Genomic DNA, 15,663 nt, shown 5'->3' on the forward strand with positions numbered 1-15,663 from the left:
TACAGTTCTTGGGAAAGCAACAGATAAAACGGGCCTGTGTATGAGAACCTCTCTGCTGTGTTTTCCTTCCAGATGAATGCCGAGGCTCATGTCCGCAAACTGGAAGACAACCTGTCTGAAGCCAATTCCAGGCTGGCTGAGATGGAGAAGAACCAAGCTGAAATCAATGCAATTCGGACCCGGCTCCAAGGTAGGATGCCCATCTCTTTCTTGGTGCCAAAGGCATATAGCTTTCAGGTGTTTTCCCATCATGGAACCTTTTCCACAAGGACTTGACTTCCTGGGAAACCCTGCACATTTGCCACTGAATCCTTGTGCATTGCAGAGGATTCTGAGTTATGGTTCTTAAGAAGCATCCGCTGGGCCTGTTGAGCCTCACCATCACTGACATGCCTGGGCCGTTCCCACATGGCTTACCCGAACCCGGAACACTGCGCAGCATGCCGAAAAAACTGCGGAAGATCGCGTTTTCTCTCGTGAGTTTTGCGCGATGTTGCGCAACTCATGAGAGAAAACGCGATCTTCCGCTTTTTTTTCGGCATGCTGTGCAGCGTTCCGGGTTCAGGTAAGCTGTGTGGGAATGGCCCCAGTCTCCCCTGTGGAATGTAGGGAAAGACTGGCAGTTTAAGGCAAGCTTGTTCGCCATTACTGATATTCTCCCGGAGGGAACCCTAGTACCACTTCCAAGCAACCACAGGGGAGAGGCTGTGGCTCTGTGGCAGAGCATCTGCTTTAGATGCAGAAGGCCCTAGGTTCAGTTTTCAGCATCTCCATGCAGAAGGACCAGGTACTGTGAAAGAACTCGGGTGGGGAACTACTACCAGTTAGAAAAGACAGAACTGACCTTGATGGACCAGAGACCTGATTCAGTATAAGGCAGCATCATATATTCAAACATGGTAGAGCGTTGTAGAGGTCGCTTAGCTCAGCGGTGGCACACACAAAGGCTCCTGGGTACAATCCACTTAAAAAGAACAGGTGGGAGGTGATGGGAAAGGTTTCCATTTGAGAGCAACTAGCAGTGAGTGTAAACAAGACTGAACTTGATAGACGAATGGTCTGACTCGGTATAAGAGAGCTTCACATGTTTAAGGGTTCTCGTGCCCCTTTGAAAATCAGCGGCCTGTGGTTTCCTTGCTTGATAAGGTGGGTCCCTTTTTGATCCCTTCCCACCCCTTTTCTCATCATCGTCAAGTCTTTCAGTGCCCAGAAGGTAAAGGCTCAAAACTTCTGTTTCCCTTAAGAAGGAAGCAAGAAATCACATCCCCACAGTAGTCCTCCTTTCCTTAAATTCTTCCACCTCCCAATGGTGGTGGAGAGTGCCCTCAAGTCACAGTTGAATTATGGCGAGCCCTGGTGGGGTTTTCACGGCAAGAGACTAACAAGAGATGGTTTGCCATTGCCTGCCTCTGCAACCTTGGTCTTCGTTGGAGGTCTCCCATCCAATTGCTAACAAAGGCTAGCCCTGCTTAGCTTCTGAGATCTGACGAGATCAGGCTCACCTGGGCTATCCAGGTCAAGGCCCTCCCTCCATTAATGTTCCCCTCTAATGTCCCACAGCTGAGAACAGCGAGTTGAGCCGAGAGCATGAGGAAAGTCAGACTAGACTGAACCAGATTATCCGGGTCAAGACAACCCTCACTTCTCAGGTGGATGACTTCAAGAGGCAGCTGGACGAAGAGTCAAAGGTATGGAGGAATGGCAGCATTTAGGGGTACGAGCGAACTGATAACAAAACTTTCTCTGTTGTTTTCATACCGGGTGGCCCCTCCCTCCAAATATTGCTTCTATTCATGGTTAGCATGTATCCAGGGCTTTTTTTCTGAGAAAAGAGGTGGTGGAACTCAGTGGGTTGCCCTCGGAGAAAATGGTCACGTGGCTGGTGGCCCCGCCCCCTGATCTCCAGACAGAGGGGAGTTGAGATTGCCCTCCGCGCTGCTTGGCGGCGCGGAGGGCAATCTCAACTCCCCTCTGCCTGGAGATCAGGGGGCGGGGCCACCAGCCATGTGACCATTTTCAAGAGGTTCCGGAACTCCGTCCCACTGCGTTCCTGCTGAAAAAAAGCCCTGCGTGTATCTGTTTCCAGTTGTTTCTGGAGTTGCGTTTTTATGCTTTTTATTACTGGGACCAGTATTACAGTCTGGAGAGGGTTGCGTTGGGCCGAAGGGTGGTACTGAGGTTTGTAAATAAACAGGGAACCCCATTGGTGTCTCTAGGCCCGAAGCACAGCGGTTGTGAGCCTAGCTAACACCAAGCATGACTTGGACCTGATGAAAGAACAGCTGGAAGAGGAGCAGGAGGGCAAAGCCGAACTGCAGCGCCTGGTCTCCAAGCTCAACACTGAAGTCACAACGTGGAGGACCAAATATGAAACGGACGCCATTCAGAGGACGGAGGAGCTGGAAGAGACCAAGTGAGCAGGATTCTAGGAGGGACACTTCTGTGGAGGGGGCTCCCAATCCACCCAGGAGCTCTGCGTTGATTGGATGCAGGCCAGGGTCCCCCGAAGGGAAGTGGCTTGTTACCACAATGTCTGTCCCAAGGGTGCTACCATGCATCCCCACAGGAGGAGGTCTGCGTTCGGCAGCCTGCCTGGTGAACATTTGGTGGCCAAAAGTTTCAGTGGGGCCCTACCCAATGGTAGTTTTTGGCTTTGAGTAAGCCCTGAAAGTTGAAACTGGAGATCTCCTCCTACGTACATCTGTGTCTGAGGGCCTAACTACGTTCTACGTTGCTGCCAGGTCTGCCTCCAGGTCCTATCAAACCAGATATTCTGAACACAGGAGTCTCAGAACATGTATGAAATTTAATGTTCAGGCATGTAGGGACTATTCTGATATGTACATGGGGGCTTAAACCTCCCCCACTCGTGCCATTTTCCTGACAAAGCCCCAGGAGCTGTTGTTGAGGAAATGCTGTGAGGTAATTTCCACACACAAGTTTCCTCAGTGGAGGAATTAGCAGCTCCTCAGGGCAGTTTCTGGCTGGGAAACCAGCATAGAAGGAAAAACCCTCTCCCTGGGTGCCATGGTCTTGATCCGATTTAGGCCCCATCAGGGCTTTTTTTTCCAGCTAGAACGCAGTGGAATGGAGTTCCGGCACCTCTTGAAAATGGTCACATGGCTGGTGGCCCCGCCCCCTGATCTCCAGACAGAGGGGAGTTAAGATTGCCCTGCCAGCGCAGAGAGCAATCTAAACTCCCTTCTGTCTGGAGATCAGGGGGTGGGGCCACCGGCCATGTGACCATTTTCACCAGGGGCAATTTAAGCTTTAAAAAACTCCCCCCTTGATCCAGCTGAGCCAAAGTGATGTCATTGTGCAGTCCTGAGTTCCACCACTGAGTTCCACCACCTCTTTTCCCAGAAAAAAAGCCCTGGGCCCCATGCACTGGAAAATTAATCCCTTGTGCAAGGTTTGAGTCCAAAGTGATCTTCCCTGGTAACGTCTGCAGTCCCAACCCCATAACTACCCTCCTCTGCAAGGCTAACAGTATTGTCCTGCCTCCTCCTTACAGGAGAAAGTTGGCTGCTCGTCTCCAGGAGGCAGAGGAGACGGCTGAAGCGGCACAAGCCCGGGCTGCCAGCATGGAGAAAACTAAACAGCGGCTTCAGATGGAAGTGGAAGACCTCACTTTAGATCTTGAGAAGGTGAGGGGGGGGGGATCCGCTGTGGCATAACTCAACCAGTTATGGAGTATTTTATTGGCTGACCAGAGAGAGAGCTCAAACTTCCCCGGCCTGCCCCAAATCTAGTGATTTGAACACCCTCCTAATCTGAAGTTGTTGCCGTTACAAACTAATTAATAATGATTGTTTCAACAGCATTGTCAGGGTTCCTGTGTATGGCATAAACAAAAAAGATGGAGAGGGAGGTCTCTGGCCCAGAGAATTTACAAGATATTTCACAAGAGGCAAAGCCAAGGGATTAACATAATTTGTTAAGTCTTAACAAAGTTGCTCCCATGAGGCTTCGGACCCTTAGTACAAATGCTAGTTAGAATAACTGCTTAGGAAACATACTTCATCAGAATAAAATAAATTTCCCCCCTTTCAGAAGATCAGCTGTCCATGCGGAATCTTGAGGGAAAGGGAGATTTTTCCGCAAGGCGACAAGGGATTGTATTTTAACCCTCCATTTGTGGAAGAGCCGCGGGAAACCATGCTGGCCTTTTCTATGACAGCCAAGTGAGCTGCAAAGAACTGGCAGCATGCCGGGCAGAAGTGATCTGTAAGCAGCAGATGGGGTGCTGTGCAATGCACTACTGCTTGGGTCCCTTTCTCCAGGCCAATGCTGCCTGCGCAGCCCTCGACAAGAAGCAGAGGGCCTTCGACAAGATGCTCGCCGAGTGGCAGCAAAAATGTGAAGAAGTGCAAGTGGAGCTCGATAACTCCCAGAAGGAGTGCCGCATGTACATGACGGAGAACTTCAAGCTCAAGACGGCTTACGAGGAAGCCCTGGAGCACCTGGAATCTGTCAAGAAAGAGAACAAAACCCTCCAGGGCAAGTATATCCAGGAGGGAGGAGGTTGCAGATACTCTGTTCTTGAACAAAGTTCTCTACTGAAATAATTCTGTGCTGAAATAATTGAAGATTTTGCACATTAACATTATTGGACTTACTAAAGGGAAAGGAGTTATACCAGCACTGCAGCTCCACCTCCTGCCTGCTAGTAGTTTCGGGAACAGCATCCATGCATTTTTGTTCATAGATTCGCAGCCATGAGGTCTAGAAACCTGTTTATTTTAATGAAATATCAGCTGCTCAGAATGCTCAATTTTGCATCCAATACCAACAGGGCAGTCCTATGCAGAGTTGCACCCTTTTAAGTCTATTGAAATCAATGGGTATAAATCTACATAGGACTGCACTTTAGGTTCTGTACTTTTTCTGTGTTCCTGTGGAGTTCACCCATCCCGAAGTACTACTGAAGCACAGAGACCTTGCTGAGAACTTCACAGAAGTTTTCTGCTCTTTGTTTTCCTATTTCCTCAGGTTGTCACTGATTCTTAGGCCCATTAAGCCTACTCAAAGTCCACAGTGTTTACCAGGCAAGTTTGCCAGAGAAATCAGCCGAGGGTTTTCAATGATAAATCACTATTTCTCAGACCTATCTCAAATCCACTGAGGACAGAGCAGAGCAAGGGGGGACCTCAACAAGGCAGTCAATAGCCAGCAATGAGAGCATGATCTCCTGGTTGCTTAGACCACTGAGCAAGACTGGCCTTTTGTAGCAGTCTGGGAGAACCACCTGACCTGCTCCAGCCTATTGGTGAGAAGAGGCTTCCTTGAAACTCCTCCTTCAGGCCACATGTCAGTGGGAACGCACAAGCTTGAATCCCTTCCTAAATCTAGGCAGTCAAATCAACATTCCCTACAGACGGAAACCCTGCCTTACCAGAAGTTATCACATGGCGACTTTTCTTTCTCTAAAACCAGGGCTTTTTTTCAGCTGGAACGCGGGGGAATGGAGTTCTAGAACCTCTTGAAAATGGTCACATGGCTGGTGGCCCTGCCCCCTGATCTCCAGACAGAGGGGAGTTTAGATTGCCCTTTGCGCCGCTCAGCGGCGCGGAGGGCACTCTAAACTCCCCTCTGTCTGGAGATCAGGGGGCGGGGCCACCAGCCATGGGACCATTTTCACCGAGGGCAACCCACTGAGTTCCACCACCTCTTCTTCCATAAAAAAAGCCCTGCCTAAAACCATCAGTGCATTTTGGGCCTTCATATTCTCCAGATACAGGTTAAATTTTGGAGCAAGTCACATAAGCTTCCTGAGGGCATCCATGGGAAAAGCTGTAATGAATTCAGTTGGGCTGGGTCTGGAAGATATAGCTGTGCTCAGTCTGTTAGCTGCCGTCTTCGTCTTTTGCGACGGATTTTGTGCGGCTAGCACATGGCTCATTTGTATGGAATGGAGCGTGGGATATTTTCTGGTCGACATCCGGGAGAAGAAAGCGTGATGCAAAAGGGACTAGGGAAGCCGAGAAGCACATTCCTTTCCCTTCCGCATCCCAGCGTGCACACCACACTCAGGGTTCATTTGCAAAAGGTCTTTGGGAAACAAAAGCCCGGGGTTGATTGATAAGCAGTGGCTAAAACCTTCTTCCACAGTCACTTTTTGGAAGGTTGGCTGGAGCGCTGAGGCAAATGTTCCCCAATCTGGTATTTAACTGTCCAATTCAATATCTTTGTGTGTTCCTTTCTTCAGAGGAGATTAAAGATCTGATTGACCAACTGGGCGAGGGAGGGAGAAGTGTGCACGAGCTGCAGAAGATGAAAAGGAAACTGGAGGTTGAGAAGGATGAGCTGCAGGTGGCACTGGAGGAGGCCGAGTCTTCCCTGGAGGTAAGCTTTTTCTGTTTGATCAGAACTGATTTATTTAGTACTTCTGAATCTGCTAAGGATGTGGCCACCTGTCTGACAGAGAGGCCGTTTTCACACTGCTTACCAGCCATAAGCGTTCGAGAACTATAAGCATAAGCTTTCAAGAACCATAAAGTTGGTTAGTCTTAAAAGTGTTACTGGGTTCTTTATTTAAACTTGGGTTGCTTTTTATTCTGGAGCTCTAGCCTTCTGTTTCATTTGAGAATGGCTTCTGATTTTAGCTCGGTTGATAATCTGTTGGTTATTGCAAATTTTGGAGACTATAAAGCTTGGGCGGGGGAGGGTGGTGGTTCTGTATTTTACCTTAAGCCGTGCATTTAACTATTTTTGCATTTTATATCATTTTGTCTCAGAGCCTATGAGCTGTATAGATGTACCTGTTCATAAATAGAACAAAATGAAAATAAAAAACTGATTCTATCACATGAGCCCCCACTTGCTGTCTGAGGGCCAACTCACACATTGCAGAATACTGATAATCCCCCACATGTCTGTCTGGTAGGGTTGCCAACCTCCAGGTGGGGCCTGGAGATCTCCCAGAATTACAACTGAGCTCCAGATTACAGAGATCAGTTCCTCTGGAGAAAATGGGTGCTTTGGAGAGTGGACTGTGTGGCATTATACCCTGCTGAAGCCCTGCCCCTCTCCAAAACCCACTCTCTCTATATCCCACCCCCCAAATCCCCAGGAGTTGCCAAACCCGAAGTAAGCAAGCCTGCTACATGGGATTCTGTCCACCAGACTGCTCTGGGAGTTCCCCGCCTGGAACATAATTCCCATCTGTGCATGGGGCCCGATTTGGATAAGGACTGTGAGGAGAGGGGACATGCCTTCCTCCTTTAAGCCCCCCTCTCTCCGTGCACCATAGTCTTGGTTGGGGGTTGGACTAGATGACCCTGGAGGCACCCCTGGAGGTCCCGTCCAACCCTGTGATTCTGTGATTCATTGCCTCTCCTCTTGGGCATGCAGGAGGTTCCAAGCCCTCCGTTTTACGTGGCTCTCTCACCTTGGCACACTGCAAGCACCACGTAAACAGGATGCATGATCCCCTCCTTCAAAAGCCCGCCCCATCCAAACCTCTGCTTGCCCATTTGCCGACAGGTGGAAGAGAGCAAACTCATCCGCATCCAGCTGGAGCTGGCCCAAGTCAAAGCGGACATCGACAGGAGGATCCACGAGAAGGAAGAAGAGTTTGAAGCCACCCGGTAGGGAAGGCGGGAGGTGGAGCTTCGGGCTTGGGGAGACCCCCTTCCAGCAAAAGAAGCCAAGTTATACCAGGGAAAGCTTTTGTGTGTGCGTTTTAAAGGGAAACTTCAGGGCTACTCTGGATGCAAATCAGGTAGTTTTAGGGAAAAAACAGATCTAGAAAACAGCTGGGTTGATGGGGTTGAAGAAGGAAAGCATATGGACATAAGGGTTAATTAAGCACACCTCCTCCCCCCGCCTGCTGCTCCTCTGCAGCAAACTGCACCCTCACTTGGCCTCCCTGATAAATAAATCCTATGTTGGCCCCAGAAACCTAATTAAAGTATTACATAGTTCAAAAGTGGAATCAGCTGCCTAGGGAGGTGGTGAGCTCCCCTTCACTGGCAGTTTTCAAGAAGAGGCTGGATGAATATTTGTCAGCTGATCCTGCACTGGGCAGGGGGTTGGACTAGATGGTCTGTATGGCCCCTTCCAACTCTATGATTCTATTATTCATAGTTGGGCCGTTAGCAGAGTCTATCGTTTGCAGTGAAAGGAAATAAGAGTTCTTCATTGTAGGAACTCCATACTCAGATAGGAAAGGCAGAGAGATAGATCCTATCTACCTATCTAAGGATGGACATGGATGGCAGGGCAAGTCCTGCATCCATGGATGCAAGATGGAGAGAGGGGAGAAGGAGATAGTGGTTGTGATGCGGTTGTGACAAAGCCAGGAAGAGAAGGAGGTCATGAGGAGGAAGTCCTGAGAATAGTAATCTACACCTCAAAGGATAGTCAGAGCAGTAAACAGTAAAGAGATGCTCTGACCTCTCTATCTTTCTAACTCTTTGGTTTGTCCCCCTCTGAAACCTGAGGAAAGGGACAGCAGTCAGTGCTCCTTTTCTAACACTCCCAGCCTCATATCCGCTGCTCTGAGGTTCCACACCTTATGACCCAACCCTTGCAACTCAACGGCTTTTGCTATCCTCTGCAGGAAGAACCACCAGCGCGCCATCGAGTCCCTGCAGTCCAGCCTGGAGATGGAGGCGAAAGGACGGGCTGAGGCCCTCCGCCTGAAAAAGAAGATGGAGACGGACCTGAACGAAATGGAGATCCAGCTGGACCATGCCAACAAGAACAACAGTGAGCTGGTCAAGACGCTGAAGAAAATGCAGCAGCAGATCAAGGTGGGGTGAATCGGAGGGAAAGGGTGGGAGGCCACCAAAGAGAAATTGGCACCTGAAAGACACTCGTGCTGTCCGGGGTGAGGCAGGCAGATGGGACCCGGTGGTTGTTCTCCAACAGTCAGGGCGGACTTTGGAAGATGGCGAGGCCAGGCAAGGCTGGTTTGGGGGCCATTGTGCTTGTGGTGGCACAATGAGGGGGGCACTGATCATGCCTCACTGCCAGAGACAGTTGAGGGGATGGAGCCAGTCGGTGGCCTGACAAGTATCCGATGCCTCAATCTCCACTGGTCCAGGCCCCACCGTACGCCACTGTCACCCTTCATATCTGCAGGACCTTCAGACGCAGATGGACGAGGATGCCCGTCAGCATGAAGAGCTCCGCGAGCAGTACAACCTCCAGGAGCGCCGTCTCAGCCTTCTCCAGACTGAACTGGAGGAAGTTCGCACCGGTTTGGAGGGTAGCGAGCGCTCGCGCAAACTCATTGAGCAGGAACTGATCGATGTTACCGAGAGGCAAAACGAACTCAGCGTTCAGGTGATAATGGGTGGTCATCCTCCCCGGGGAGGTGGATCGATGAGATGGGTGTAGCATGTTGAACGCAGCACCAAAGCTAAATAAACCTCGGCTGCATCAGTATTGGGACCTTAGCTGACAAATTATGGTTTATGTGACCCATAAATCCCCCCACTGTGTCCATTCCCCGCAGGAACGTCTCTGCTGTATGTTTACTCTGAAGTTAAATCCCATTCTGTAGAAGTTCCTCCTCCCTCTGCAATTTTCCCTTTAACATTTTGCCCGTTTTGCAGAACCAAAGCCTGCTGGTGATCAAGCGCAAACTGGAGTCCGACCTTCAGCGCATCACCAATGAACACGAGGAGATCATCAGCGAGTTCCGAGCAGCCGACGAGAAAGCAAAGAAAGCCATGGCTGATGTGAGTTCTGTCCTGGGTTCAGCCTGGGCATCAGGATGTGCTGGAGACCCTTTCCAGGCAGAAGTGTATGTGGGGCGGGGGCATGGCTCAGTGGTAGAACATCTACTAGGCATGCAGTAACTCCCAGGTTCAATCCCCAGCATCTCCCATTAAAAGGACCTCTGACCTGTGACCATGGAAAGGCGCTGCCAGTCTGAGTAGACAATACTAACCTTGACAGATGAATGGTCTGACTTGGGAGAAGACATCTTTATGTGTTCCAAGTGATAATCTTCCAAACGAGCTGCCCCTTATAATAATAAATTGCTGATGTTACAGGAAATCCTTTCTCCCCAAAGGGATACAAACAGGTCAGAACCTTTTGTACCCCCCAATACTGTGAAATTAAAGGTTGAGGAATCTCCTCCTCAAATTCCACACATTACCATCAGGGTTGCGAATACTCCAGGTAAAACAAAACGAAACGGTGCTGACGTAACCCAGAGCCTGCAATGCCATCCACAAATCCTGTGGCTCACATGGGTTATGGACCCTCTCTTATTTTGCATCATGTTAACAAATGTTCAGAATTCATTTTGTATAATTTAGCAAAGGAGCTATAGAAGTCAGTAAAGACTCTCCCCTGATCATCAGCAATCTTGCTTTACTACCATTCTGGCTCTTGAGATTTTACCAGTTATTCTCTGTAGATTTTCAAGTCTACTGTTAGAGCCCTAGAGGCTAGAAACTCGTTTGTAAAATGAATGCTTAGATTCTTGGGAAGATGAGTGCTGTGCCCTGTACCCCATTTCTGCACTTTTCCTGTAGGCTACAAGTCCGCATGCTTTGAAACAAAGTCTTGACACTTCTTGTCAGGGCTTTTTTTCAGCGGGAACGTGGTGGAACGGAGTTCCGGAACCTCTTGAAAATGGTCACATGGCTGGTGGCCCCACCCCCTGATCTCCAGACAGAGGGGAGTTTAGAATGCCTGGCGCGGAGGGCAATCTCAACTCCCCTCTGTCTGGAGATCAGGGGGCGGGGCCACCAGCCATATGATCATTTTCTCCGAGGGCACTGAGTTCCACCACCTCTTTTCCCAGAAAAAAAGCCCTGCTTCTTGTGAATAATCTTGATGGTCTTGTTTCCCCCCCCCCTTCCCCCAATTTTAGGCATCACGTATGGCAGAAGAACTGCGTCAAGAACAGGATCACTCCATGCACCTGGAGAAGATTAAGAAGAACTACGAGGTCACCATTAAGGACTTGCAAGTGAAGATAGAGGAAGCTGAGCAACTGGCCCTGAAAGGAGGGAAACGCACCATCATGAAGCTGGAAACCAAAGTGAGAACATCTTTCCCTTATTCTTTTCTCCAGTAGATAGGTTGGGCACTTCCATCTCTTTGACTGGAGGTGGGTTGGAGATTTGTGACGAGGGAACCTGGTCTCAGGACAGGGTTTGTCTGTCAGATGGGCAGTTCTCCCTCTCTGCTGCCAAACCACCTGTGAGCTGTGCCCTGCGACCTGCCTCTTTGCTCACTCATCTGCCCAGGGTATTTGCCCAGAATATTTGTCCACATTGGGTGCGAGCTCCTGATAATGGGCTGTATCTAGCCAGCTTCTCTACCCCATCTTGACTGGTTTCCCATCTCATTATGGCTCCTAACTCACATGGTGTTTGTCTGTGGAGAGCCTCCCTTTTTAATCAAAAGAAATGCTGGTTGGATCCATCCCAAGTCCGTGCCTTAGTCCCATTTAACTCATTCATCAAACCAGGTATTAGCAGAAAGAAATCCCATATTATCAAGTAGGAAGTGTAGTCGTGGAAAGTGCTGTCAAATCATAGCTGACTTACAGTGACCCCTGGTGGGGGTTTTATGGCAAGAGACTATCAGAGGTGGTTTGCCATTACCTGCCTGTACAGCCCTGCTCTTCTTCGGAGGTCTCCCTTCCAATTACTAATCAAGGCCAACCCTGCTTAGCTTCTGAGATCTGATGTGATTGGGCTTGCCTGGGAAAGGGCAGTAGAAAGTATAGAACCAAGAATTCTTAGTAATAAAACAAGCCACAAAAACAAACTAGGAGCATTAAAAAAGCATTCAGCAGTCCATTAAACAGCCCCTAGGCTAGAAACAGACCATAAAAATACCTGTAAAAGCTAGAAACTCTCAGTCAAAAGCCTGAGTAAACAGAAATGTTTTGGCCTGGTATCCAAAGGCCAATAAAGCACCAGGCAAATCTCAAGGGGGAGGCCATTCCAAAGGTATGGGGCTACCACTAAAAATGCCCTGTCTCTGTTTATCACCCACCTCACCTCTGCAGGTAGGGGCAGAGAGTGCAGGACTTGGGAAGAGGATCTTAACTAGTGGGTTTGGAAAGTGTGGGAGGAACTGTTACAAGCACCCCAGCCCCAACCTGTTTAGGGCCTTAAACGTAATGGCTGTTTTCACGTCTTACCGGTTGTGCAAAATCACGCAAAACTCCCAGAATGACGGCGTCTTCCTGGCGAGATTTCCCGTCATGACTCCAGTTTGTGGCTCAATTTGCACCACAAACCGGAGTCATGACAGGAAATTGCACCAGGAAGATGCCGTCATTCCGGGAGTTTTGCGCGATTTTGCGTGATCAGTAAGATGTGTGAAAACAGCCAATGTACCTGGAAATGAGTTCTCTTTGTGCGGGGAAAAAAGGCAGCACAGCTTTTCATACTTGGGTATCCTTATCTTCATATCTTGCATGATGACGAGAGGGTTGAACACTTTCTTAAACTCTTTAGGAAATATTCCCATTTTTAAACCCTCCTTTCTTTCTGTCACATCGACCATCAATAATTAACTCCTTCTCCGCTCACCTCCTGTCTGTCTTACTTCCCAGTGCCTGGCCCTCTCAACCTCCATTTTTGCTTTCAGATTAAGGAATTGGAGTCAGAGCTGGACTCCGAACAGAAACGCCACGTGGAGACGGTGAAGGTCCTGCACAAAAACGAACGGCGCCTGAAGGAGCTGGTCTTCCAGACGGAGGAGGACCACAAGACCAACCAACGCATGCAGGAGCTGGTGGAGAAGCTGCAGAACAAACTGAAGACTTACAAGAGGCAAATCGAGGAGGCCGTGAGTGTTTTTGCCTTTCCTTTAGCGTCTCCTCCAAACAATCATACCTGGGTGAGCTGGCCGCTCTGGGTGAAAGACCAGCATGGACCGCCAGGCTTCTGTGTACTTCCCGTTCATTCTACTGGGGATTATGGAGGACATCTCAGTCCATTGTGCCCTTGGATTAGATCAGTCTCTGACCTGGGTCCACACCCGAGGCAGCTGCCTCACACTAAGGCTGCCTCTCCATGTTAGGTACCAGCAGCCACCCAATACACTGATTGAGAAAATGATCGGTAATCCATCCAGTCAATAACTACAGCCGAACTCCTGAAACTCTGTGATGTCCAAACCTGAGAACTGCTCCTGCTCAAGGCCTTCAAGAATCCATGAAGAGCCCATTGCTTCCAGCGCTGTGATATTTGACCTGTTGCCGTAGCATGAGACCGTTCATCTTTCTATCCATTCCAATGGTTTAAATTTATATTGGAGATGTACGGTTTTGCCTTAAATTAAGGAGGATCCTGCTTTCTTCCGCAGACGCCTGGAGTTATCTGTCTTCCTCCCTTTGCCTGCTGCCTTCCCCTCTGCGCCCTCAGAGCCAAGCCACAAGTGACACCTGACAAGTTTCCCTCAAGTTTTGATGGGAAATGTAGGCATCCTGGTCTTGCAGCTGTAATGGAGAGCCAAGCTGTAAAACCAGGACGCCTACATTTCCCATCAAAACTTGAGGGGAGCTGACAAGTGTCCAACCTGTGTCAGGCGTCACTTGTAGCTTGAGTCTTCCCCTCTACCCATAGCCCACCATTGAGCCTTTTTCAGTCAAGTGACGCTCTTCCTCTGTTCACTCTCTGCAGGAGGAGCAGGCTAACCAGAGCATGGCGAGGTACCGCAAAACTGTTCACGAACTGGATGACGCCGAGGAGAGGGCTGGGATGGCTGAGTCGGCGCTGAACAAAATGCGCACCAGGCACCGGGTGTCAGCCGGCAAAGCTTTCACTTCGGTGGAGATCATCCAAGTCTCCAAATCCTCCTCTTCCAAGTCGGCAGCTGAGGAATAGAGCCTGCCTCAGGATACGCTGCTGGTAGGTGTGATGTTGCTTTCCTTGCTTTTTGGGGAGAGAGACTCACTGCTACCAATAACTAATATGGTGCCCTTTATTTTAAAAAAAAAGAGCATTCCATGTGCTTCCCATCTGTTATCTCAGCAATCCTTACAACAACGCTGAGATGTAGGGCAATGTCATTTACCCACCCCAAAGATTGCATTTCTGTTCTGCCCAAAAGCCAACAAATTTGCTCCTAGAAAACGGGACCATAATGCAGGGGGGGTGGAGGGAACTGGCAGCAACAGCTTCTTCTGGAATAACCATCACGGTGACAGATTCAAGTGATGGTAACTGCGCTACATTTGATGGCAGGAAACCACCCTGAATTTTAGCCCAGAAACCTTCCACTTTTTGTTCTTTCTCGAGTGTTAGACTCTTTTAGGTTTCTCCTTCTTTTGTTTTCTTCTGTATATTCAACCTTTCCCCCATCTTCCTACCCCACCTCTGTCTTCTTGAACAGAGGACTTAGTGAAACCACCACAAATATACCTTCTTTTTTTTTACAAATATACCTTCTCACTGTTGCTGATTGCCACCTAACGTCCAGGGATTTTAATTTTGTGGCATTCCTTTTACAATCACAGTCTTAGCTACCCCCACCATTTTCGCTCTCGCTCTGCATTGATCCCTCCTTGAATTGGTACCCCTTTCAGCATCCTACACAGGCTCTGTGTCCTCTCTGCTTTTCCAGTTTGTCCAGTTTCACCGCTTACATCGCCATTTGCCCCACCACCTCTCCAGTTAAACCAGGGCTTTTTTTCTGGGAAAAGAGGTGGTGGAACTCAGTGGTGGAACTCAGGACTGCACAATGACATCACTTTGGGTCAGCTGGAACAACGGGAGAGTTTTTTTAAAGTTTAAATCGCCCTCTGCGAAAATGGTCACATGGCCGGTGGCCCCGCCCCCTGATCTCTGGACAGAGGGGACTTTAGGTTGCCCTCCGCGCCGCATGGCGCGGAGGGCAACCTAAACTCCCCTCTGTCCAGAGATCAGGGGGCGGGGCCACCGGCCATGTGACCATTTTTAAGAGGTGCCGGAACTCCGTTCCACCACGTTCCCACTGAAAGAAAGCCCTGACTTAAACCATTTGCTCTCCATTTACAGGGCGATAGGCAAAGCCTCTCCTGGCAGCAGCCTCTTTGCAAGATTGCTACCTTAGTGATGACTGGAGCAGCCCAAGCCCATCGACGAGACACCTGCATAGGAGACAGATGGAAGGTGGAAGTGGAAAGCATCTTGGCCTCTGGGGTGGGCAGGGAAGAGAAACGAGGGTGCGGTTCAAAGAATCTGCAATATACAAGCGCTCAAAACCTCCCACCGTCCCTCAGAGTGTATTTTGTTTACTGCTGATGGTTATAGAGACGCGTTTTCTCTGTTGGAAGTTGGCCTGTTTTTTTTTTTAAACGCAGTCAGTTTGCATTTTCATGTCAAGGACGGAAAATGCTACGAAAGGATTGACTTGAGCTGTCTCTTGTACATAACTCTCTCCTACAAATAGCTGTAACCCATAGTCTTAATAAAGCTTTTATCACACCTAAAAGGAACTTGGAGAAGTTTATTCTTTTGTTGCAGGGAGCCCTGAAGAAAAAAAGAATGCAGACATTGTGTTTCCCATAACATTTTTCATCACCTTCTCCTGCTGTCTGTTCTAGGGCAGGCATGTCAAAAGTCCCATTTACTACAGCTTAGGGGCAAAAGATGGTCAAAAGGGCTGGGGGGATAGCAGGGTGGGAGGCTTGGTAATTATAACCTCACTGCTTCCAAACTTTTGAAAGAATAAGCAGAAGTTATAGGTTAATAG

The 15,663-nt window shown here is 49.1% G+C and overlaps 1 protein-coding gene across 2 annotated transcripts in view; it reads left to right on the forward strand.

The window, feature by feature from the left end:
• The window catches only part of LOC129340672 (myosin-16), a 50,108-nt gene extending 34,706 nt beyond the window's left edge, over positions 1–15,402 (forward strand). For both annotated transcript variants that reach the window (XM_054995597.1, XM_054995598.1), the window contains exons 31-44: positions 73–190; positions 1,561–1,688; positions 2,217–2,413; positions 3,515–3,647; positions 4,284–4,500; positions 6,209–6,345; positions 7,486–7,589; positions 8,564–8,756; positions 9,088–9,291; positions 9,564–9,689; positions 10,838–11,008; positions 12,574–12,774; positions 13,611–13,838; positions 14,967–15,402. In XM_054995597.1, the coding sequence (XP_054851572.1) occupies positions 73–190; positions 1,561–1,688; positions 2,217–2,413; positions 3,515–3,647; positions 4,284–4,500; positions 6,209–6,345; positions 7,486–7,589; positions 8,564–8,756; positions 9,088–9,291; positions 9,564–9,689; positions 10,838–11,008; positions 12,574–12,774; positions 13,611–13,814 (2,133 nt within the window). In that variant the 3' untranslated portion in view covers positions 13,815–13,838; positions 14,967–15,402. The remainder of the gene's footprint in view (positions 1–72; positions 191–1,560; positions 1,689–2,216; positions 2,414–3,514; positions 3,648–4,283; positions 4,501–6,208; positions 6,346–7,485; positions 7,590–8,563; positions 8,757–9,087; positions 9,292–9,563; positions 9,690–10,837; positions 11,009–12,573; positions 12,775–13,610; positions 13,839–14,966) is intronic.
• Positions 15,403–15,663: the final 261 nt, after the last annotated feature.

This window comes from Eublepharis macularius, chromosome 12 (assembly GCF_028583425.1).
Source record: "Eublepharis macularius isolate TG4126 chromosome 12, MPM_Emac_v1.0, whole genome shotgun sequence".
Classification (NCBI taxonomy): Eukaryota; Metazoa; Chordata; class Lepidosauria; order Squamata; family Eublepharidae; genus Eublepharis; species Eublepharis macularius.